At 44.4% G+C, this 23,323-nt stretch overlaps 1 protein-coding gene across 2 annotated transcripts in view; it reads right to left on the reverse strand.

Annotated features, from left to right (window-relative positions):
* The window catches only part of MACROD1 (mono-ADP ribosylhydrolase 1), a 656,520-nt gene that overhangs the window by 98,349 nt on the left and 534,848 nt on the right, over positions 1-23,323 (reverse strand). For both annotated transcript variants that reach the window (XM_066583989.1, XM_066583990.1), the window contains exon 4: positions 4,946-4,975. In XM_066583989.1, the coding sequence (XP_066440086.1) occupies positions 4,946-4,975 (30 nt within the window). The remainder of the gene's footprint in view (positions 1-4,945; positions 4,976-23,323) is intronic.

Below are 23,323 nucleotides of genomic sequence, written 5' to 3' on the forward strand. Positions count from 1 at the left end.
TCTCTCTGGGGAGAGCCATGGACAGCCGACAGAGCCTAATACTACACTGTTCGTTCCTGTCACGGTGACTGACACTAAGCCTGATGAGAATGAATGTGTGGTATTGGGCTCTGTCCCTCCCTCCTTTCCTTCAGGTTTCATCAACCTGTCCTAGTTACATTTTAGGGTGGGTTTCTTAAAGGTTGCATTGATAGCAGCCATGTTTTTTCCCTTCCTGTAAAACAACTTTAACACGTCTTATCAAAAGATGGCTTTAAGCTGGCCATACATATTAGGTATAAATTGGTTGAACCCGCCGATGATCACCCAACGTACATGGCAAGCACCCATGTCTCCCCCGATTGCAGATGTTGGAGGAGATAAGAACCTGGCACTTGGATTCCAACGGCCCGATCATCTTGTTCACAGCAGATAGACCGACGCCACACGTCTCTGGCAGTGGATTTCCTCCACTACACAGACACACATGTCCAATTAAGCGTGCATGTATATAGCCGGATCAGGACAGATAGGTGTCAGCTGAAAGAGTGTTCAACCAACAATCATCTCATGTGTACGGACAGCCTTACTTTGAGCTATGGCTACAGGATGATTTATGGACTGTAATGTTACATAACGCAAGCAATTCATAGTTCAATGCTACCTCCTGCTGTAATAATAGGACTCATCATCTCAAAAATGTATGGCCACCCATCGAGTGCTTCTAATTATTAAATATCTTGACAAATCTCCTGGTGATTATGCAGTCCTTTCTGTTCATAATAGACCAACAAAGGATCATTACAATGATTGGATAAGTGTAGCACATACTATTGACAAGGGAACAAAGCAATGGCACAATTGCCAATACACTTTAGATATCTATCAACCGAAAGACAGTTGTTCAGCCAACAACTATCCCGCTTAATTTCTCCCTCGACATGCCCGCTTGGCTTGTCTGAGCATATCCGTGTTTTCCATATGCTGACTTTTATTGCATTAAAGGGGTTGTTCAGTTATTGTCCAACATTATTACTACAAAATAACAAAAAGAGCAGTACTTATGTCCTGTTTAGACGGAATAAATATTGTTCAGGAAATCGTTCAAAGAGCGAAACTGACCGATAATAGAGTTGTTTCGCTTGTTTGAACGATTTTTTTTCAGTTTCAGCCGGCATAAAAATCAGCGTCAGCTAATGTACGTCTCGTGCATTAAAAACACTGATCTTCAGTGCTTTACATATGACTGTAAAACACTGACTAACTATTGCACGAGAACTTTAAACAGGCTGCAAGAGCATGGACGAGCTGGTGATGACGTCAACAGCTTGTCTGCTTGGGCAAACGAGAATTAGAGATTCTCGGCCCATGTAAAAGGGCCCTTACTCCTCCTCTGCGGTGAGGATCCAGTGTGGTTGTGCCACTGTCCTCTCAGCGATTGTTATGGAAGATGACATCAGCAGAAGTCACCTGACTGCTGCAGTGTCATCGTTCTGAACTCCTGGCAACACAGCGCCCAGAATATGAGCGCTGATACCAGGAAAACTGGCAGTAATGCTGCAATCTCTGATAGGCTGCAGCGTTCAAGTGATTTCTGCTGATGTCATCTTTCACAACAGTCATCAATAATACGGAGGGCAACATCACTGGATCCCTACAGCAGAGGATGGGTAACTACTACTCTTTTTGTTATTTTAAGACAGTTGAAGCTATAGCAGCAATGTTGTCTGGTAACCAGATGACCTCTTTAAGGCATTACTAATAACTAATAAATGTCGATAGAACAGTAATAAGTAATAATTATTTTACATCTCATAGGTGGAGTTTACAATGCATAAAGGAATATAGCATAAACAAAATATACAGAGTCAAAAACATTAGTGACAGAATATATTTCTAAATACAAGAAGAAATACATGCTTAAAGGGGCTTCCCAGCATAAATTTTTATCTTAAAAACATTTCTCCTCGCTTCCCACATTGCCTGCGCCAAAGCTCTGTCCTCTGTGTCCGTGGTTTGTTTACAAGCTGCAGTCAGACTGTGTAAAGGAATGTCATAGGCTGCTTCAGCCAATCACAGACCTCAGCACTTGAGGGCTGAGGTCCATGATTGGCTGCAGAAGGTTGTGACATCCCATAAACATGCTGCTGCAGCCTGTAAACATGAAGTCATAGATGAGACCGGAGCTGCCAGCACAGGAGACGGGGAGAGGTGAGCATATGACTATTTGTTATTTTGTAGCACTAGGGACCTCTTTTCAAGAGAATTTATGTTATGTTAAAGAAAACTCTCCACTAAATGTCACCCGTTCAACCTAGGAAGAGCTGCACAACCGCCTTAAAAAGATTAAAATAGACAACTTAACGGGTCCTGACAGCATACATCCCAGGTTTTAAAGAAATTAAGTAATGTTATAGACAGACCATTGTGACTTATATTTTAGGACTCTGTAGTGACAGGGCTGGTTCCATTGGATTGGCGCATAGCCAACGTGGTGCTAATATTCAAAAAGGGGTCAAAAAGTGAAACTGGAAACTACAGGCCGGTAAGTCTAACTTCTATTGTGGGTAAAATGTTTGAAGGGTTTCTAAGTGATGCTATCCTGGAGTACCTCAAGGAAAATTGCAGAATAACTCCATATCAGCATGGGTTTATGAGGGGCTGCTCCTATGAAGCCAATCTGATCAGCTTCTACAAGGAGGTAAGTCCTAGACTGGACCAGAAAGAGCCATTGAATCCCGTATACCTGGACTTTTCCAAAGTGTTGATTCAGAGAAAATGTACTAGTGGGTAAGTAATTGGCTCAATGATAGAAAGTGGAGGTTGGTTATTAATGGTACATACACGGATTGGGTCACCATTACTAGTGGGATACCACAGGGGGTAGTAATGGGCCCTATTCTTTTCGATATATTTATAAATGACCTGGTAGAAGGATTGTACAGTAAAATATCAATATTTACAAATGATACAAAACTATGTAAAGTAAGTAACGTGAGAGAACAGAATGCGATTGCAAATTAATCTAATAAACTGAATGCTTGGATAGAAAAGTGACAAATGAAGTTTAACATGAATGTAAGGTTATGCACATGGGCAGCAGACATACATGTCACCATTACATCCTAAGAGGGAAAACACTGGGCAAAACTGGCACGGAAAAGGACTTGGGCATTTTAGTTAATGTAAATGTAACTGGAGCAACCAGTGTCAGGAAGCTGCTGCCAAGGCAAATAGGATCATGGGATGCATCAAAAGAGGTCTAGTGGCACATGATGAGAATATTGTTCTTCCTCTTTACAAGTTACTCGTCAGACCACACATGGAATATTGTGTACAGTTTTGTGCACCAGTACTCAGGGAGGACATATTAGAGTTTCAGTGGGTTCAAAGGCGGGACTAAAGTAATAAATGCAATGGGCTGACTACAATAGCCAGAGAGGTTATCTAATTTGGGGTTATTCACTTAAAAAAAAAAGAGTGTCAACCTAATAACGGTGTATAACTATACACAGATCCCTCCCATGATCTGTTTATACCCAGGACTGTGACTGTAACAAGGGGGCACGCTCTACATCTAGAAGAAAGAAGGTTTCTATACCAACATAGAAGGAGGTTCTTTACTGTAAATTCCTTGCCTGACAACGTGGTGATGGCGAAGTCAATAAAAAAGTTTAAGAGGGGCCTAGACGCCTTTCTTGAGCATTACAATATTACATGTTATAGTCACAAATTACTTCAGAAGGGTCGGTGATCCAGGGATTATTCTGATTGCCAGGTTGGAGTCAGGAAGCAATTTTTTTCTCTTAAATGAGAAAAACTGGCTTCTACCTCATTGGGTTTTATTTTTCCATCCTCTGAATAAGCATTGGGGGGTAATAGGCTGAACTAGATGGATATGTGTCTTTTTTATCCTAACATACTATCCTTTATATATAGAATGCTAAAAGTGAAACAATTACCCCATTGCATGAGGATTTTAGGCAGGTTTCTCATTTTTTTAATAAATTGCATATATTTATTTAGGTTAAGAGTAATAATGTTTTGCAGAGACAATTTTCATTAATTGGAGGAGAGGAATAAGCTGCTGCCAGTCACCTTTGGCAGACATTTATCTAATCTCCAATACAAGGAAAGGATGAGGCATGGTAAAGTCCAAAATGCTAGATCTTTCTTCCCCCAACATCTACTGTTGTGGGATAGTCAAGACACTCCCATACACATTAGTCAGTTGGCCATCTAATAATTATAGGCATTCGTTAATAAACAGGGCAATATAGTAGGAGGACATACATATTTCCACTTTAAATGGAATCTGTCCCGTACTTTTAGCCCTATAAGCTAAACTTATGTCCTGAAAGTAAGTGACCCACTGAGTCAGGGGATGTAAGTTTTATACTTCCCTCCCCTGTTGTGACAGATGAAAGCCACCATTCAATGCATTGAGCAGCACACTAAGTAGTCCGCCTGTTCGAATTTTTATAATGAGAGGACTACTTAGCAGCACCGCTCAATGCACTGCAGCGGCTATTCCAGCGTTGACACTGGGGAATGATGGTGGAGGTAAGTATAACACTTCATCCCTGGACTCAGCAGGTCAGCTATAGTAAACCCATAAGCTTAGCTTATAGGGTCAAAGTAAGTGGCAAAGTCTCTTTGAGGAATTTAAAAATGTGAATGTATTTACTTGTTTCATGCCCATGGACATAATTCTGAAAATCCTTTTGCGTATCCTCTGTCATCAATTCTGTTCATAGCAATATGCAACAAAATTTAGATAAAATCCCTACATTCATAAGGGGCCTATGAAGCATTTATCCAAGTGCATTCATTCACTACAGACATCGATTTCCCTAATAAACTGTAGATGGTAATGCAGCTGACAGCTAGCATTCTATATTGTTGTAAGCGGCATGTACAAAATGTAAAAAGTCTCTCAGGGAGCAGAAGACAAACACAGACTTACCTCCGCCTCCTCCCAGAAGAGTACTGTTTGCTAAAGGAGAGAGCGAGGGATGGGGTGGAAAAAAAGAGAGAGAAGAAATTATTATTAGACGTGTGTAGAAATCATCACAAAGCGCTTATTTTTATTTAACACAAACTTGTAATCTGTTTATTGCTTGAGGGAGAAGGAACTCAAGAGTAATTTAAAGTGTTGCTGACCAAGTAGCAGCTAAAGGTTAAATTCAGACTCTAGAAATCATTTCAAAATGTTGTCCCTGCATCCATTTCTCTCGTCTCGTTTACACGCATCCCTTTTTTCTTCTGAGTGTCTGGGGTATAATTAGTGATAGATCCCTTATTCCCAGCACTGGAGGGCACATCGTTTATTACATGAACACTGAGGGCTAAGTAAGATAAAGTGACAAGGGAAAGTGGGATCATGATACAGATGAAAAAGAGGAGGCTGTGATTCCCCCGATGGTAACATAGCTCTCTGACTAAATATATAAATGACGTACAGATAAATAGACCTATAACACCTGCCCGACAGAACTTACAATCTATTATGGCACTTTGGCAATTGGATTTCCTAAAAAGAATCTATCTCCAAGACAGATTGCTAACTTAGTAATAGCAGTTACTGAATGGTCCCCTTAATTCCTAAATGGGGGCTCTAAGAATTACAGTATGTAAAACCGCATTCCCCCTCTTTGATTGGTTCACTTGATTTCAATCCAAAGAAAGGTCAGGTGATCACTACAGTATACCTACAAACTTCAGGTGATCACTACTGTGATCAGTCTTGGCCAATCAACCAAATGGGATGCGTCACAATGTGCTCCTGGTACCTGTGGGTTTCCAGCAGCACATTGCTGAAGGTGTGGTTGATTTGGCTGACTAATGGTGTGGAGTTTTACAGCCAGCCAATCACCACCGGTCTGCTGCATATAAATACCAGCCCTTCTTACTAGAGAGTGCTGGTCATTTATTCATCCCCACTGAGGATGGTGTGAACAGCGACGTGTTCAGTGCCTGTGTAGGTGACCAGACATGAGGTGTGAACAGTTATCTGTTCAGGATGTATGTCCCTTGTCTGTCTGTGTAAACGGTGTCCTGTCTCTTACCATCTAGGGCGAGCCAGGCCCTTAGGTTCCAGCGTGGGGCTATCCCTATTGAAACGATCGCCCTGCTTGTAGGAAGGACTCCTGGGATAAAGTTGTCTTGTTATAGAGCAGGGACTCACGAGATAATGAGGACACTTGTCGTGGGCTCGTAAGCTTATGTACTTTGGCCAAATTATTAATACCTCGTATTTATTAGCTATTCTATCTGCTGATGCGTGTTGGTATTAATGGTGCTTTGTTGTTTGTCAGTCGTTGTTGTTTTTTGCATGCTTGTCCGGTGTATTTGTTGAAGCATTAGAGTACAGATTGTTGTTGATGTCTGTGTTGTGAATGCACGTTCTCCCTCCCTGTTTGAATGCAACCATAGGTTCATCCTGGGTGTGGTGTGCCCTTGATGGGGCATATCTGCATGCAGCCACCCGACAGAGTGTCCACACAGAAACAGAGTCAAGAACTTGATCAAGAATTGATATGTCAATTCTTGTTTCACTGCAACATGGATTTCACATTTGTGCGGTAAAGAATCCATACTGTATGAACTATGGCATGGAATCCCATTGAGAACGGTGGGATGTGGAAGTAACATGGATTCCAATGAAGAATACTCACTGTTATTTCACCTTGTAAAGAAGGCCTTAGGCCACCCTCACACAGGCACTTTTTACCGTGATTAACACGGCATTTTGAATGATTAATGGGGCCTTGCAGACATGCGTTCGATCGTGGCACTAGATGGCACTTTCCAGCGCCACAATTTTCAAGCAGTCTGTTCTATATACACAGCAAGATAACATATGGGGATTGGCGGCACGCAGTGTGTCATTGCGTACTTGTGCCATGCCCGCACATGTCGCGCCAGCCCATACGGCCATGTGAGCCTGGCCTTAGAAGGATGCTCAACCTCACAATTAAGCTGATGGATACTTCTGAATACTAATGTAAAGAAATAGTGGAGCAGTGATCCATAGCAACCAACCAGTTCACTGCTATAATTAAAAGTGGGTGTATGAGACAGTTGCCTAAAAATGTAATTAAAGAAGTTGTCCGGGGACGCGAGAAATTAAACTAACAGCAATGTTAAAAAATATTATAAAATTTAATGACATCACTTCGGCTATTCTCACACATGCGATTGTGATATTGGGCCGTGAAACTCGGATGGGAGGCGTTGTTGTGTTGAAAATGCCTTGTATCACTTCAGGGAAGTAGCGATACTAACTAAAAGCCGCAGCGGAGAATCGCGGAGTGTTTCCCATTGTTTTCAATGGGAAACCGCGCATCGCACTGATGTGCACCTTGCGAGCTGTGCGCTTTATTGCTGGCCCAATTGAAAACAATGGGCGATGCGTTCCAAGGAAATGCTCAAAGATAGGTCATGCCGCGATGCGGAAAAAAAAATCGCTCATGTGTATGACCCCATTCAAAAGAATGAGGTTCATATTCATGCGAGATTGGTCTGTCTTGCATTGCACAAATCTCACATGATTTTTTCAGCTATGTGAAAAACGGCCTTATCTGTTAACTCCCCCACCACTCCAGTGCCAACTCTCTGCTGCTCCCCAGCTTCAAGTTAAGATAAGTCTATCCCATTTTATTATATGGAGCAAAGAGATCCTGAAAACCTCTTACCAACAGATAGCTTTAATTTGGGCATACTTTCGATGGCCTCACTCACACAGGTGTATGGGGGCTGCAAGTTACGTGCATAACACGTAGTCCTAAGGTCTCATGTCCACAGCTCCGCACGGTTTTTCCGTGCACAATTCTGCAAAAGATTCCACCAGGCCCGCAGACATGAGGCCAAAAAATACATTAAACTCACCTGTCTGGATGCTGCGGGTCTCTCCTCCATGCAAGCAGGATCTTCTGCACGGTGGATGCGCTAGGGACGCCGGCTACACGCATGCGCCGTGTCATTTTTTTAAACTCTTGCAGTGACAGCTGCGTCTGTGCCACGGATCCAGACGGCTTTCATTGGGAGTCGTCCGTGCGGGAAAATCGCACAAAAATGGAGCATGCTGCGGTTGTTTTCCCGCGCGTGCGATCCACACACTGGGGGAAAATGATATCCGCAGGTATTTGATTACCTACAGGTACCCAATGATTCCCTATGGGCGTTGATCACGCATGCGAGAGACCTGTACAAATTTAATAAATCTATTTTGCCTGTGGACATTGGGCCAAAAAGCCCATTGATTTACATTAGGCAATTCGGCTATGCAGTTTTATTCATGCATGTGAAAGAAAACGCATCACGTCCTATTTTGGTGCCCATTATAGTTTATGGAGGTTTAAAATACGTAATACATACGCATGTTACATACATATATAACTGCGTACTGCGAATTACACATGTAAAAAATATGCCCATGTGAGTGAGCCCTAATTGTGCCCATACACATACCAGCTTCTGTTACATAGCAGTGAGCCACAGAGCAAACCACGGGTAGTGTTACAGCAAGTTGCAGCAGTTTTGGGTTACGTGGCTTGTACGTACAGGTGAAGCACATCGTGTCAATGTACTTCACCTGTGCAGGCAATAGCTACATTGCCAAACTGTGACACTCTGTAGTAAAGCAGTCTGGTTCACGGTGGCGCAGCGCAGACATCTATGTGATCCCCCTAGGCCAGGGGTACGGAGTGATTTATGGATTAGAATGTCAAACACACTGTCGGTACACAATGTGCTATTACTGCCTGATGCAATGGTAGGGCTGATAATCGCACTGTGTATGGTCACATATCAAGTGCTGCTAGAGATCAGAGGAGCTCAATAATCACACAAGAAGATCATCCTATATGCTGACAAATCTTCTTATTATAGAATGCTTTCCTTTCATCATCTACAAGTGAAGGATCACAACTTGCCTCGCTGGAAGTCGACCCACGTAGGGAAGAACGATAGAGAATAAAGGATGTCACTAACGTCTTTGCTCAGTGAGATATCTCACCATGAATGACTGCCTTTGAGAAAATTACAGAGCTACGCTGCAATAAAATAAAACAAAAATCAATAAATTTAATTTTTGCAATTTAATGCAATTGCGACACCACAAAAAAAAACCAAGTCAGAGCTAGTGCTGTGCAGTAAATTCTTGTGATGATGATGTGGTGTTATCATCTTTTTCCCACACGCAGTAATATCATGACATGAAGTTTTATCTTTTCTAAAATGATATGATATTTAGATTTTTTATATATTTTTAAATCTCCAAATAACTCAAAAACTCAGCTAATAATTCAGTGGGTGGGCTGAACGGTGCCAACCTGATACCTGGATATTGGCAGCATGTTATACACTGCATTCTCTATAAAGTGTACGCTCCGAGAAAAACCACTAAGGAAATGCATGATAGTAGATAACGTTACAAGTGACTTTCTTTGCATTCATTTTGGTGAAGTCACATGGATAAACAGCAGCCTAATAACGTAGCTCCCTCACTCTCTAAGGCCGGTCTCACACGATCGGATTTGAGTTGCGGAATCCGCGATCCTCATCCGCACGGACATACCGCAGTATTCCGCACACATTACAGGAATAGAACATTCGCATATCCACTTGGATGAGCAGATAGCGATTGCGAATTCTGCAAGCCGAATTAAAATCGCAGCATGTTCTATCTTTATGCGGTGTCTGCACAGCTGGCTTCATTGAAGTCAATGGGAGCCGTCTGACCTGCAACCCATAGGTTGTAGGTACCCGTGTCATCGCCTAGCAGCGGCGCGATAAAAACAAAGATTTGAGAAAAAAAATCTGTACTGCGCCTGACCGACGGCGATTGTCCGCAGTCAACCGCAGTATAGAAATTCAGAGGTACGTGGGTTTGCCGGTCAGGGACAGAGCCAGATTCTGCTCATTCACTCGGCCATGATTTTGGCACATATTATGGCCGCGTGACACGCTGTGAATGGAGTCAATGAAAGTAAATGGACTTTTATTGATCCGTTCACATTAGCAACACTGTGCGTAGGTATGCGAGAGAAAAAGATGGCAGCATGCTCTCCGCGTACCATGTAACGTGAGCCTGATGCTTTTGTATGGGCAGCATATGCAATGCTGTCCATACGCAATGCTAAGCTGTACATACACAATACATTGCATATGGGCGGCAATTCATACACAGCCCCACTATGAAACAGATCGCGGAATTTAGGGAAAAAATTATATACAGTGCACTCGTTGCCATACATGGTCCCTGCCAGCTCACACAGACTGCAGGACCCCCGCAGTGTTTTACGGATACAGTTGTGTGAATGTGCCCTTAGTGGCATATATATATATATATATAATATATATATATATATATATATATATATATATATATATATATATGCCTCCATCACAATTAGAAGGAAGGTTTTATAAATATGACATTTATGCAGAATGCAACATTTTTTAAATGCAATTGCAGTAGAGACATTACTTAATTGGAAACTATTAGAGATGAGCGAACGTGCTCGGCCACGCCCCTTTTTAGCCCGAATACCGCGATTTCCGAGTACTTCCGTACTCGGGCGAAAAAATTCGGGGGGCGCCGTGGCGGCACGGGGGGTAGCAGTGGGGAGTGGGGGGAGAGGGAGAGAGAGAGGGCTCCCCCCTGTTCCCCACTGCTACCCCCCGCACCGCCACGCCTCTCCCCGCCCCCCGGCGCCCCCCGAATCTTTTCACCCGAGTACTGAAGTACTCGGAAATGGCGGTACTCGGGTGCGTAAGTACTCGAAACGAGTACGTTCGCTCATCTCTAGAAACTATATATATATATATGAATTTCTGTAGTTTATACATGGCTAAACAGCAGACCAATCCGCACCAAATTTGCTACATAAGTAAATCAGACGGTTCTAAAGGTTTCAGACCAGGTTTCAGCTCTCTTGGTCCTACCGTTCTTGACAAATTCATAATAAAAATACCAGGAATACAGACGCAATGGCCAATCGACTGGACCAATCCACACCAAATTTGCCACATAGGTAAATCAGGTGCTAAAAAAGGTTCAGGAGCAGCAAATAGGTGCAAGATAAAACATCCTCCAAGATTCAGGATGTTGCTTTATAGTATTCCACATACACAAGGAAACAACGTTTCGGCTGGTGCAGCCAGCCTTTTTCAAGCCGAAACGTTGTTTCCTTATGTATGTGGAATACTATAAAGCAACATCCTGGATCTTGGAGGATGTTTTATCTTGCACCTATCTGCTGCTCCTGAACCTTTTTTTGCACAATTGGATGATATAGATCCGTGGTCGGGATCTGTTGGTGAGCGTGCAGGGATTCAAGGCTTCCCACTACCAATAAACATGGTATGTGAGTGTGCTGCTTTCTACATTCTTCTTTTTTAGGTAAATTAGGTGCTTTGGAAGGTTTCAGCTCTCTAAGACCTATCACTCTCGACATATATGCATAGAAATACTAAAAGTATTGTCCGGTCAGTAGACAAGCCGGCTTCAATAGGACCCCCTGAATTAAAATAATAAAGAGAAATATACTTACCCCTCCATGGCTGCCGAGATCCAATGCTACCTCCCCGCTGTGATCCCAGTGATTTTTGTGACAGATGATGTCACAGGAAATCAGGTGACCGCTGAAGCCAATGAGTGGCTGCAGCACCACACTCCTAAACTCCTGGCATCATGGCATTCAGGACGTGCGCACCAATGCCAGGAGAACGAGCGGTGACGCTGCAGCAGTCCCCTAATTTCCTATGACATCTTCTACTACAGCAATCACCGGGACCACAGCGGGGCTGCAATGCTGGATCCTTGAGGAATCAGGTCCTATTTAATTGGGGCTGTCTTGTAATTGGACAACCCCTTTTAATTAAAATCTCTTCGTCACGCCACTGTCGAGGTGTCAAATTTCTGCCCATATTATCCCAGATATTGTTTTTACTCTTCGTTGGCGGAGTGTACTTTATTATATCGGCTTCATATAGCAAAGTGTTTAGGCACAAATAGAAACAACAAACCGCTGCCTGAGATAGACGCGTGCGAAGTGCAGTAATTCTACTAGCAGGTAATAATATATAGACAGGTAGCATTCACAATAGGCATCAGCCATCCTCTGCAACAGTCTTCGCAGGGAATGCCATTACATTCATTTATATTTATAGCGTCTCATGATCTTGTGGCAGATCTGATTTAATTAAAATGAATTAGAGGTTGTCACAGTCATGCCTCTGGTAATAGTAGAACTTTATAAGGTGTATTACTTTTATTATATTAAATATTAATTATATTAGAATAATTACATGATCTATCATTGCAATCATAATAATTGTCACTAGGGTCCTCTATAGATTTAGGCTGGACTCACACAACCATGCTTGCTGGCGTGCCGCGTGCGAGAGGTTCAATGACATACGTACTTGCTGCGTGCCACCAATCCCAATACACTATCTTGGCGTGTATGTGCATGTAATACGTGCCAAGGCAGAGCATGGCGTGATTTATTTGCGTGCATATTTTGCTCACATTGTGTGAGCGGCATGATTGAAAGTCTATGTGATACTGGTACTGCGTATTACACGCGCGAAAACTGCACATGTAATACATAGCAGCATACGCCCGAGTGATACCGGCCTTAAGCTCTTTTTTCTTCTTCAGTTTTACAAAGCACTCATGGAAGCCTGAGATGAGAGGAGTGGAAGTTGTTTACCAAGTCACCTCATCAAATACCACCTGAAAAGTACTATATAATTAAAGGGGTTTTCTGGGACTTAAAGGGGTTGTACCAAAATTACAAGTTATCTCCTATGCACACGATACAGGTTAAGGGCTCTTTTCACGGTCGGACGATATACGCTACGATCCGATGCACTGGATTCCAATGCATCAGATCTCATGGCCTTATTCCCACGGCGTAAAAGCACCCACCCGGGCCAATATAGCCCCGGGCACTTTTACGTTGGGCCCAAAAGATAGTCCTCGAACTATCTTTCGGGCCAGAATACATCAGCCACTGCATAGACTTCTATGGGAGCCAATGACAGCGCCCGGAGAAGGGAGTTCAGCAGCGTGACTGCTAAACTTCCTCTCCCTTCTCGCCTCCCCTCCGGCTAATTACAATGGGAGGGGGGCGGGATGGGGGTGGAGCTAAGTGTCACCTCATCCCCTCCTATTGCTGGCTGCGGACAAGGGGCGGAAGCTTAGCTTCGCCCCCTTCCCATTGCAAACAGCCAGAAGGAAGGAGAGAGGAGGTGAGCCGGGGAAGGAAAGGGGAAGGGGCAACGGCATGGCGGCCTTGGCGTAAACGCGCCGGGGCCCATGCCATCTGAACGGGTGTACAAATCTAACGTTCACAAGATTTTACTCCTCAGATCATAGCGTATATCGTCCGGCCGTGAAAACGGCGGCCAATATACGCTTGTGAAAAAGAGCCCTAACTTGTTGATTGGTGGGGACCTCAGAAACAATCCTGAGAATGGGGGTCCCGGTTCCTCCTTTGCCTAATTCTCCCCTCGCAGTGACGTAAAGTGAATGGCGCGCTGGCCATTCAGTATTCATATGAAGTCAGTGCTTGCGCAATTTTTTTTATCACATAAGTCAATGGGACTTTATAATGTTTAAATCCCATTGCGTTGCCACACGTTTGTTACATTGCGATAAAACGCAGACTCCATAGGGAAACATGGCCGACGCTTCCGCACACATCCGCAGTGAAGAATATAGAAGATCTGGACGGGTGAGAAGTCCTCGACCAGTATCGGATTCCGCAATACAGAGACTGATCCGCCCGTGGACATGAGGCCTAACATAAGCGGATTTCTGCCAAATATTAGACCTCATTGACACGGCCGTACGCATAAAATGCTTCGCAGATTGCGCGTCGTTTTACCTGCCTGTAGAGGCGGCTGTCGCTACTTATGGCGGTGAGTGCGCCACGCAGGACAGCGTATCTCACGTAAATTCAGCACTCTGTATCAGGGTCGCGTGGCAATGTATTACATGCGGACAGCGTCGCAACAGAATGGGGCTGAGTTGCGGTGTAATAGAGCATGCTGCCATCTTTGCTCGCTAGCTTGAACACATAATTGAAGATCCATGCACCTTTACTGACTCCATTCCCTGCTTCCGTGCATCACGCGTGTAATATGTGGGGACATCACGGTCGTGTGCAGGTTCTGCATGCGTAATATGCAGTGAATAGCGCCCAATGGATTTGCTCATCTGCGCGGCTTGTGGGAACGACCACAGAAGTCCACTGATATCAATGGAGGTGCGTTAGATATGTGCAAAATATGCAGAAGCCATTTATTATGCACCACATTCTATGCGCACAGAAACACGCGCGGAGGGACACAAGATGCGGGCGGATGCGACTGTGCAAAGCGTAAAATCCGCTCCTGTAATGCGGTCCGCCGTGTGAATGAGCCCCGGCCGGGAGCAGCCTGCAGGCTCCACAGCGCCCGCAGCACATGACAGGACGGGCCGCCAGCAGGAGGACCGACAAGCCATTAGTGAGCCGCCAGCGCCGGTCTGAGTGATCCGGGTCCCCTCAGTGCTTCCCGCCTTCCTCCTCATCCCTCTCCTCCCTCCCGCCATCCTCCTCCTCCGGCTCCCGCCCCTCCTCCAGTACCACAGTGCTCGCTCGCTGCCCCTCACCTCCATCAGCATCTCCTCCAGCATCTGTGGCCCCAGGAGGAGGTGACACCACATTGGGGGGCTCCCCGTCCTGCTTGTGGGGGCTGCCTTGTGCCCCGCGTCTGCCTTGTCTTCCCTGCCTGGAATATCGCGGACATAGCCGAAACTTTGCCCACAGGATCGCCAGGTTGCAGGTGAGGAAGGGGGATGGAGATATGCTGGGGGTACGGGGTTTAGGGGGCACACGGTGGGCAGGATGATTGTTGGGCACTGGTGCCATCGGTATGGGTGAAGGCTCGATGCCACTGCGTGTGCCAAGCTTCTCTGGCAGGTTGATGTGTTGCTTGGTAAACAGTCCGTGGTCTCCAATGCATTTGTGCCCGGCGATGCTAGTTCACTACCCTGGCACCTGGATTGGTGGCACTGCAATAACATGTCACTGGTTTTGGGGAATGGAAGTGGGCACTGTGTGCCAGTGCTGCCAGGAACTATGTGCACCTGTTATTCTGCAGGAGGGTTACCCTCTCAGCTGCCAGGTGTTATATGAAGTGCCACTTCGTCTCTGCCAGGCTACCATGTCAGGGTATGATTATCACCTATGTGAAAAATTGTCGCTTTCGGCGGCCGCTAATGCCTGTCCCCATACCTGGTGTATGGTATGTGCGCCCTGTTATTAATGGCGCCGCGCTGTGATTAATACCTTCTAGAATGCAGAATATACAATGTATCTCTAGCTGCTACTAAGCTTCATCCTGACATTTGTAGTAGCGTATCGCTACGATAAATACATCAGCTTACCTGCGGCAAACCCCAGCCAAAGCATAAAAATGGCGCAGCTTCAGGTATCTAGAAAATGGCGTAACTTATTTGGCGCGCTTTGTGAGTGATCCTTCATTACGTGGCACACAGATACAAAGTATTACATCTATTTATTTCATTGGGCTGAACAGGTATTACGAAGGACGTATTAATGTAGCGAATCGGATGACGAAATGGCGTTTGTCGTCTAGATTTTTCTATCCGTTATCTATTATTTGTGACCATATGGGAAAACCTTACTATTTCCGCCATTGAAGCGTCCCATTGCTCCACCCGCTAATTTTAACATGGTAAAAGCAATGGATCATAAAAAACGGATGTCATGATTGATATTCGCCGTTTCAACACATCATCTCATTGACTTCTATATGAAAACTACTTTGGTGGAAGCGGAACGGAAATTGAAATAAATGGCATCTATTATGACATCCGTTTCGGACTGACGGTTTGGGGTGGAAAAGTGTAGAGGATGGATTGATGTAATCGGGGACTAGAATAACCGCCGGCGGCGTTGGATCACCATGGCTTTATTACACGTGTAACCCTGCTATTAACCACATTGCTGTAGGGATTGCGGCTTGTATGTGATATGAGACCGGCTAGCATCCTGGTAATGACCTCACTGTATTCCCACCTGTCATACCACTCATGATATAAGGACTTGTATCTTCCCAGTCGTCTATGTCAATTCTCATGCCTGGTCCAAAATGGAAAGCTCCTAATCTCTCGGGCTAATCAGCCCTTAGCAGCGTTACATCCAACACTCCGTTACTTGTGCTCTGCTCTGCAGAAGGTTGACACAAAATGAAATACATTTCAATAGAAGGAACATTCCTAAAGGAAAGTCTGGGGAAAGACGCCCTCGTTGCCTTTGCTGGTACTTGTAGTAGGTTAAAAACATGGGAGAGAAAGCAGATGCCCGTGGAAGCAAAGCCTCTGTGATAATCAGTCATTTAGGATGGTGGATTAATCCAAGTGACAGCGAACAGATTCCAATCAACGTTGAGTGACATGGTGCAGAACTCGTGATGAATGCTGCTTAGCTTATGGTGACCTCTAGATTCGTACATATATACTCTTTGACAAACAAATCCAGTCCCTAGAAGAACTTGTCATTTTGCTGCCAAATCCGGCATGCAGTTCCATCTCAGGCAGATATACAAAAGATTAGAGTTGTCGGGTGATTAGATGAACGGTCTTGTCACCTGAGATCCTAAAACTGGTTCCCCCCTTGGACTATAAAAGGCTCAGAGGCTACTCGTGTGTGGTGACCTGTTCTTTCACTTGTGTAGAGCTTGTTGACCACTAGACATGTCTCTACACTCAATCACAAAGATTTTGCCCAGTTAGCAGAATTTGAGAGGAGGGGGTGCATTATTGGAATGCGAGAGGCTGGAGGGTTGTATCAACAAAATGCCTGCCAAACCAGGAGGGGTTGGGGACCAGTGGATGTGTGAAGGCACGCACACAAGGTGAGCCGGCTCAGGACACTCTTGACAGACCACCAGTAGAGAGGATTGTCTGGTCATCTAACAAGCATGATCAGCTCCATCTGTTTCGTTGTCCACCACCCAGAGACAGGTGGCGCCATTGTTACAGGCCATTGTGTCTGTGGGAACTATTTCCAGGTGCTTGGCTGAAGGACATTTGGTCTCACGGTGCCTACTATGTGTACTGCCTTTTACACCCACCCTCCATCACCTCTGTTTGCTGTGGTGTCGTGACCGACTAAACTGAACTGCTGTGATGTAGAACCAGGCTGTCTTCAGTGACAAATCCAGGTTTCATTTGGGCACTGACTATGCCTGTGTTCATGTCTGGAGACCTGGGGGTGAGCACCTCAATCCTGCCTTTGTGGCACATTACCCCCCCCCCCCCCTGCTGGTGTGATGGTCTGGGGGCCATCGCATACAACAGTCAGTGACCCCTAGTAGTGGTACGAAGGACAATGACAGTTCAGTGATATGTTCAGGACATAGCCTCCATGCCCGCCTGTATCACATCTTGTATCCAAGCTAGAGGCGGTACAACAGGGTACTGGAGCCTCCATGCCCACCCGTATCACATCTTGCATCCAAGCTAGAGGTGGTACAATAGGGTACTAGAGCCTCAATGCCTGCCTGTATCACATCTTGTATCCAAGTTAGAGGCGGTACAACAGGGTACTAGAGCCCCCATGCCAGGCTGTAACACATCTTGCATCAAAACTAGAGGTGGTCCAACAGGGTACTAGAGCCTTCATGCCCACCCATATCACATCTTGTATCCAAGCTAGAGGCGGCACAACAGAGTTCTAGAGCCTCCATGCCCGCCTGTATCGCATCGTGCATCTAAGCTAAAGGTGGTACAATAGGGTACTAGAGCCTCCATGCTCACCCGTATAACATCTTGCATCAAAGCTAGAGGCGGCACAACAGGGTACTAGAACCCCCATGCCAGACTGTAACACATCTTGCATCAAAACTAGAGGTGGTCCAACAGAGTACTAGAGCCTCCATGCCCACCCGTATCACATCCTGAATCCCAGATAGAGGCGGTATAACAGGATACCCGTATCACATCTTGTTTCCAAGCTAGAGGCATTACAACAGGGTACTAGAGCCTCCATGCCCACCTGTATCACATCTTGCATCCAAACTAGAGTCAGCACAACAGGGTACTAGAGCCTCCATTCCCACCTGTATCACATCTTGTATCCAAGCTAGAAGTGGTACAACAGGGTACTAGAGCTTCCATGCCCGCCTGTATCACATCTTGCATCCAAGCTAGAGGCAGTACAGCAGGGTACTAGAGCCTCCATGCCCGCCTGTATCACATCTTGCATCCAAGCTAGAGGCAGTACAGCAGGGTACTAGAGCCTCCATGCCCGCCTGTATCACATCTTGCATCCAAACTAGAGTCAGCACAACAGGGTACTAGAGCCTCCATGCCCACCTGTATCACATCTTGCATCCAAACTAGAGTCAGCACAACAGGGTACTAGAGCCTCCATTCCCACCTGTATCACATCTTGTATCCAAGCTAGAAGTGGTACAACAGGCTACTAGAGCCTCCATGCCCGCCTGTATCACATCTTGCATCCAAACTAGAGTCAGCACAACAGGGTACTAGAGCCTCCATGCCCACCTGTATCACATCTTGTATCCAAGCTAGAGGTGGTACAACAGAGTACTAGAGCCTCCATGCCCACCTGTATCACATCTTGCATCCAAGCTAGAGGTGGTACAACAGAGTACTAGAGCCTCCATGCCCACCTGTATCACATCTTGCATCCAAGCTAGAGGTGGTACAACAGGGTACTAGAGCCTCCATGCCCACCTGTATCACATCTTGCATCCAAGCTAGAGGCGGTACAACAGGGTATTAGACTCCCTTCAAGTGTTCAGTTTTCCACTATAAATTATCCTGTTGTAATCACTCAGAGAAAGTTTCATTCGATTCCAACAACTCCTTCTAGGGAATGGATTTTTTTGGACAATGAGTGTATGTTGTACAGCGTAAAGAGGTGTAGTAGGAAGTGTGTATTAGATAAATCTATTGGCCATCTTGTGAAATGTTAGACAGCACCACAATGGATCCTATTCTTTACATTAAATAGGTTTTCAAGACTATAATGACCTCAGGATAGGTGATCAATATGAGATCTGCAGGGGCCCAATGCCCGGCACTCTGTTTGCTGGAGTCTCTATACTTTCGAGATAGCACAGCTCCGTATACATTGTGCAGCATCCCAGAATGGCACTACAGTCCCACTGAACTGGACAGAGCTTGGACAGAGTATCGAGGTGTGCTATTTTCGGCAAACAGCGCCTCTTATGAACAGTTGGGCTCCAGCTTATCTGATATTTATAACTTATAATGAGGGGAGGTCATCAATTTTATAGGCCCAGAAAGCTCCTTAAAAAATTATGGGAGATTTACTATGCTAAATTCTATTGCAATTTGTGCCCAAAAGCTGGCATACCTGCCTGGCGCTCAAATTATGTTCTGTTTTAGACTACTTTATGTCTTATTAGTCAGTATTGAAAAGCATTTACAAAAGGAGGCGTGGCTTAGAAAAAGGAGGTGGGTCAAATTGTACAAAGGATGTAGCTAAAAAGATTAGTTTGCAGTAAGCCAACCCATCAGCAGTGTAACAAACCGCATGAACCACTGTGGTACATTTTGCACATCTTCTAACTGTCTCATCCCAAGTTTATGCTGTCTAAATTGTAGGCAGGATTAGTACATCTGCCAATTGATTTTTAGGATCATTAATACAGATCTCCCATCTTATCTTGGTCTTTGCTATAAAAAAAAATCTAATATCCTGCTATTTTTCTAGAACTTACCTCCGCAGTGTGCCATAAATCCCATACTGATTCGAATTTAATGTAAAACCTAATAGGATAAGCCAGCAAGGGAGTAGGGGATGAGAGATCAGGGACTGTGCAGTTCTGTCAAGATCAGAGCTGGATTTTAGGGCGGGCACATGAAATGCATGCCCCTGGTCTTCCACCACCCACCCTTTCTGCCCAGACCATTTCATCTGATCAGGAACATCTGGATAGGCAGAACAGATCGTCCTTGAGGTACAAGGGAGCTTTCAGCTTCCATAGGCTAGGTTCACATGGGGTGAAATTGCTGTGGATGTCCACACGGCAATTCCACACGCGGCTCCTAATCCCAGGATTTCGTCCAATCCGTTGTGGCCAAGCAACGCGGAAACGGACATGCGGCGCAGAAAACAAAGGCATAGCAATTCTTTTTTCATTTCCGCAGCAGTCTCTCTCCTCTCTATGGGGAGAGATGGCTACAGCGGAATGCTGACGGCGAAACCACTACAAAACCCGTGGCTAAGGCAGCGTGTTTTGTGGCTGTGCTTTTCCAGCGGAATTCGCATGGTTTTACGGTGCGGCCGTTCTGCGAGAATTCCATCCTGTGTGACCCTAACCTTATAGTTAATCACCCGGTAAGTCTCACATTTACTAATTATATAGTGTATGCACTTCGTATTTCTTGAACCCTAGAAAAGCAGAAGTCACCTGATGGCCGTTTGTCAATCTTATCTAGCCAAAAAAATGTGCAAATGTGGACATGCATGAATGGCTGTATCCACTGCAGTCTAAGGGAGTCACTGGCTTGATTGTCTCCATAATTCACATCGACCAGTAGAGAGGTCAATCTCTTATATGTGGCTTGGATAGTGGGTCAGGGATAGAATGGGAGCCCTCACAAAATTGTTTCCCCAGGGGCCTTTAGCAACCGCATTACATCATTCTGTGCAATTTGGCAGTGAGTGACTGTGATATCACAGTATCACAATATAATAAGGTCCTGTACTCCAGCTGCCTCTTCCAACTGGGTACAAGAGGTTAGGAACATAACTGGCAGACTTACTATAGAAGGAAAACCGCAAAATACAGAACGGGAAAGTTACCAGCTCTGCAAAGTTTAGATTTTTGCACAATGATATAAATTAAATTAGAATAGAACTGAAACAGTGCGGACAGTAATAGCTATAAAGAGTCTGGCAAAAGTACACTAGAAGACATGCAATGTAACATGAAGCAAACAGTAAAATCATATCAATATATTAAATGGGTTTTTAACTTTAGGCCTAGTCAGACTAATGGATTCTCAGTGAGGCCTTGGGAAGCATGGCTAGTAATGAAGTCTGTGTCCACATAAGTATGCGACACATTAAAGTGATAGCTTTACATATTGTAGCTACCTTGTTGATCAAATGATTGCCACAATTTCGGCTTCTCTAATTCCTGGCGATCAGCTGCAGTAACAAGGGTAAGTTTGTATGGTCCCTCATTTCTTCTGCAGCAGCCAATGCAAGAGAAATATAACATTACATGGTACCTCCACTGATACAATATGGGTAGTGACCCACAAAATGACCAGCATGGGGCCGCGAGCTCCATGTCAGTCTGGCTTTCAAATTAATTAAATGGTAACTGTTGATTGTTAATGGCCATGCGGTTTGCATAAAACCACGCAGCCATTAACAATCAATAGTTAGTTGCTACTTAATTCATTTCTGAGCTGCGCTGACTTGGAAATTTTGGCCGCATAAAGCCCAAGTGCGCATCCCATATAGCGGACGTGGGCTTTTTACGAATCTGTCACTGGTGTGACCAGTTTTAGTATTGCAACAGGAAAAAGAGTGTTATGTGAACCATGCTTTTACTATGAAACACCTTGGAAGACATTTTTTCTGTACGTTGGAAGACCAATGCCTTTCTCACTTTTGGATCACTGAGCGTATTAAAAGGACATTCTACTATTAACACCTAGAACGTCTGTGTAGCGTGCCATTGGCTTTATGAGACACAAGTGTCATTATGGCAGCTGCAAACAAAGCTACAGTGAAGTGGAACAAGCAGTATATATCTTGGCGTTTTCCAGTATTTTTACATTTAGGGTTTCTTGCCACATCTTCATCTCCAATTAGTGAGTACTGCAGATAATCTGCTTTCTGATCAAGAGCAGTGGTTAGAGCCTAGTACCCTCTTAAGAAATGTGAGATCATCTCTGTAAACTCCAAGAAAACAATTCTTTGAACTATGTAGCAAGAATAATAAGGCTGGAAAAACTACAGAATAATCCTAGAATTCATACAGAACTGCTGTAATGTAACTTTACTGTACTGTACAATAATAATGCAATATCTCTAGTGGAATTACAGGTTGCTATATAGAGACAAGACTTGATGGAGCCAGAGACAATTACAAGGAGCCTGTACAGAAAATATCAGAGATCTCTTTTTGTGTTAAGCCTTAATATGATCTAGGCAATAAGCAGAATGCTAAAAACCCTTCTTCGAAATGCAGAGAGCTTCTTTGTTCTATAATTGTATCACATTATATGAAGTCTCACCAGTTTGCTGCTGTCATTTTCCATACCAGTACAAGACATATTCTCACACTTGTATCACATGATGTCAGCCTGAGACACCAGTGCTAATAACATATGTTATGACACTGACCATACCAGAGAATAAGGATTGCAGTAGCACATTGGGGCCATCACACACTGTGAACTCACTGGTGTGATTACGCTTGCATGCACCATGGATTACTGGATGTGCCCCTCATTTGACTTTGTTATAAATACCTAACAGCATCCCTTCTGTGTACAGCTGCCGAGGCCCCCTCCGCTGGTGTAATTACAGCTGTGTTAATTGCAAACACCTTAGCATGTTTTTCTTGCTCTGTGTGAGTGGTAATGTACATGTAATGTGCCCATGTAACCTGCTTTGTGTAGAGGGAGTAGCAGTGCTAAGGAAACCAGCTATACATAGTCAAGTGAGATCAAGCTGTACATGGCAAACTTTAGGGAGTCGGTGCTGAGCTTGAGGTTCTCATTGATAGAAACAGAGAAATAAACAGACAGAGGAACTGTGACAAATGTGTCGGTTTTTGTTACAAACAATGGCAACAATGTATCATTCCTCTGCTCCCCAGTTAAAATGCTTACAGTGATTTCCCCATCTCTTTTCTTTGTTCTTGGTTTAACTAAAGTCATTCTTCACGTTTTCTTGAGCTCCACTATGTTTTGCCTCATTTTGTAGTTCAGTAACAGCTTTTTAATCTAAAACCTGTAATAACTATTCTTCTATTCATTAAAGCGTTTGTCTGCTTTCTGACAACCCTATTCAAATGCTTTTTATGAGAACGTCGCGTGGCATACCTCCTATGCAGGAAGGTTTTGCCATTGCTTTGGGTCTCTAAGCCCCAGAAGCAGCCTCATATTTATGATTTTATGAAGTATAACTACTATATTAAAATCACCAGGCACGGTTAAAGAGGTTTTGTGATATAAAAAAAAAAAAAATCCAGAACACAGGTAGTGGTCAAGCGCGCATGAGTTCAGAATGGAGGAAGGGGA

The sequence above is a fragment of the Eleutherodactylus coqui genome, chromosome 11, assembly GCF_035609145.1.
Source record: "Eleutherodactylus coqui strain aEleCoq1 chromosome 11, aEleCoq1.hap1, whole genome shotgun sequence".
In the NCBI taxonomy this organism is placed as follows: Eukaryota; Metazoa; Chordata; class Amphibia; order Anura; family Eleutherodactylidae; genus Eleutherodactylus; species Eleutherodactylus coqui.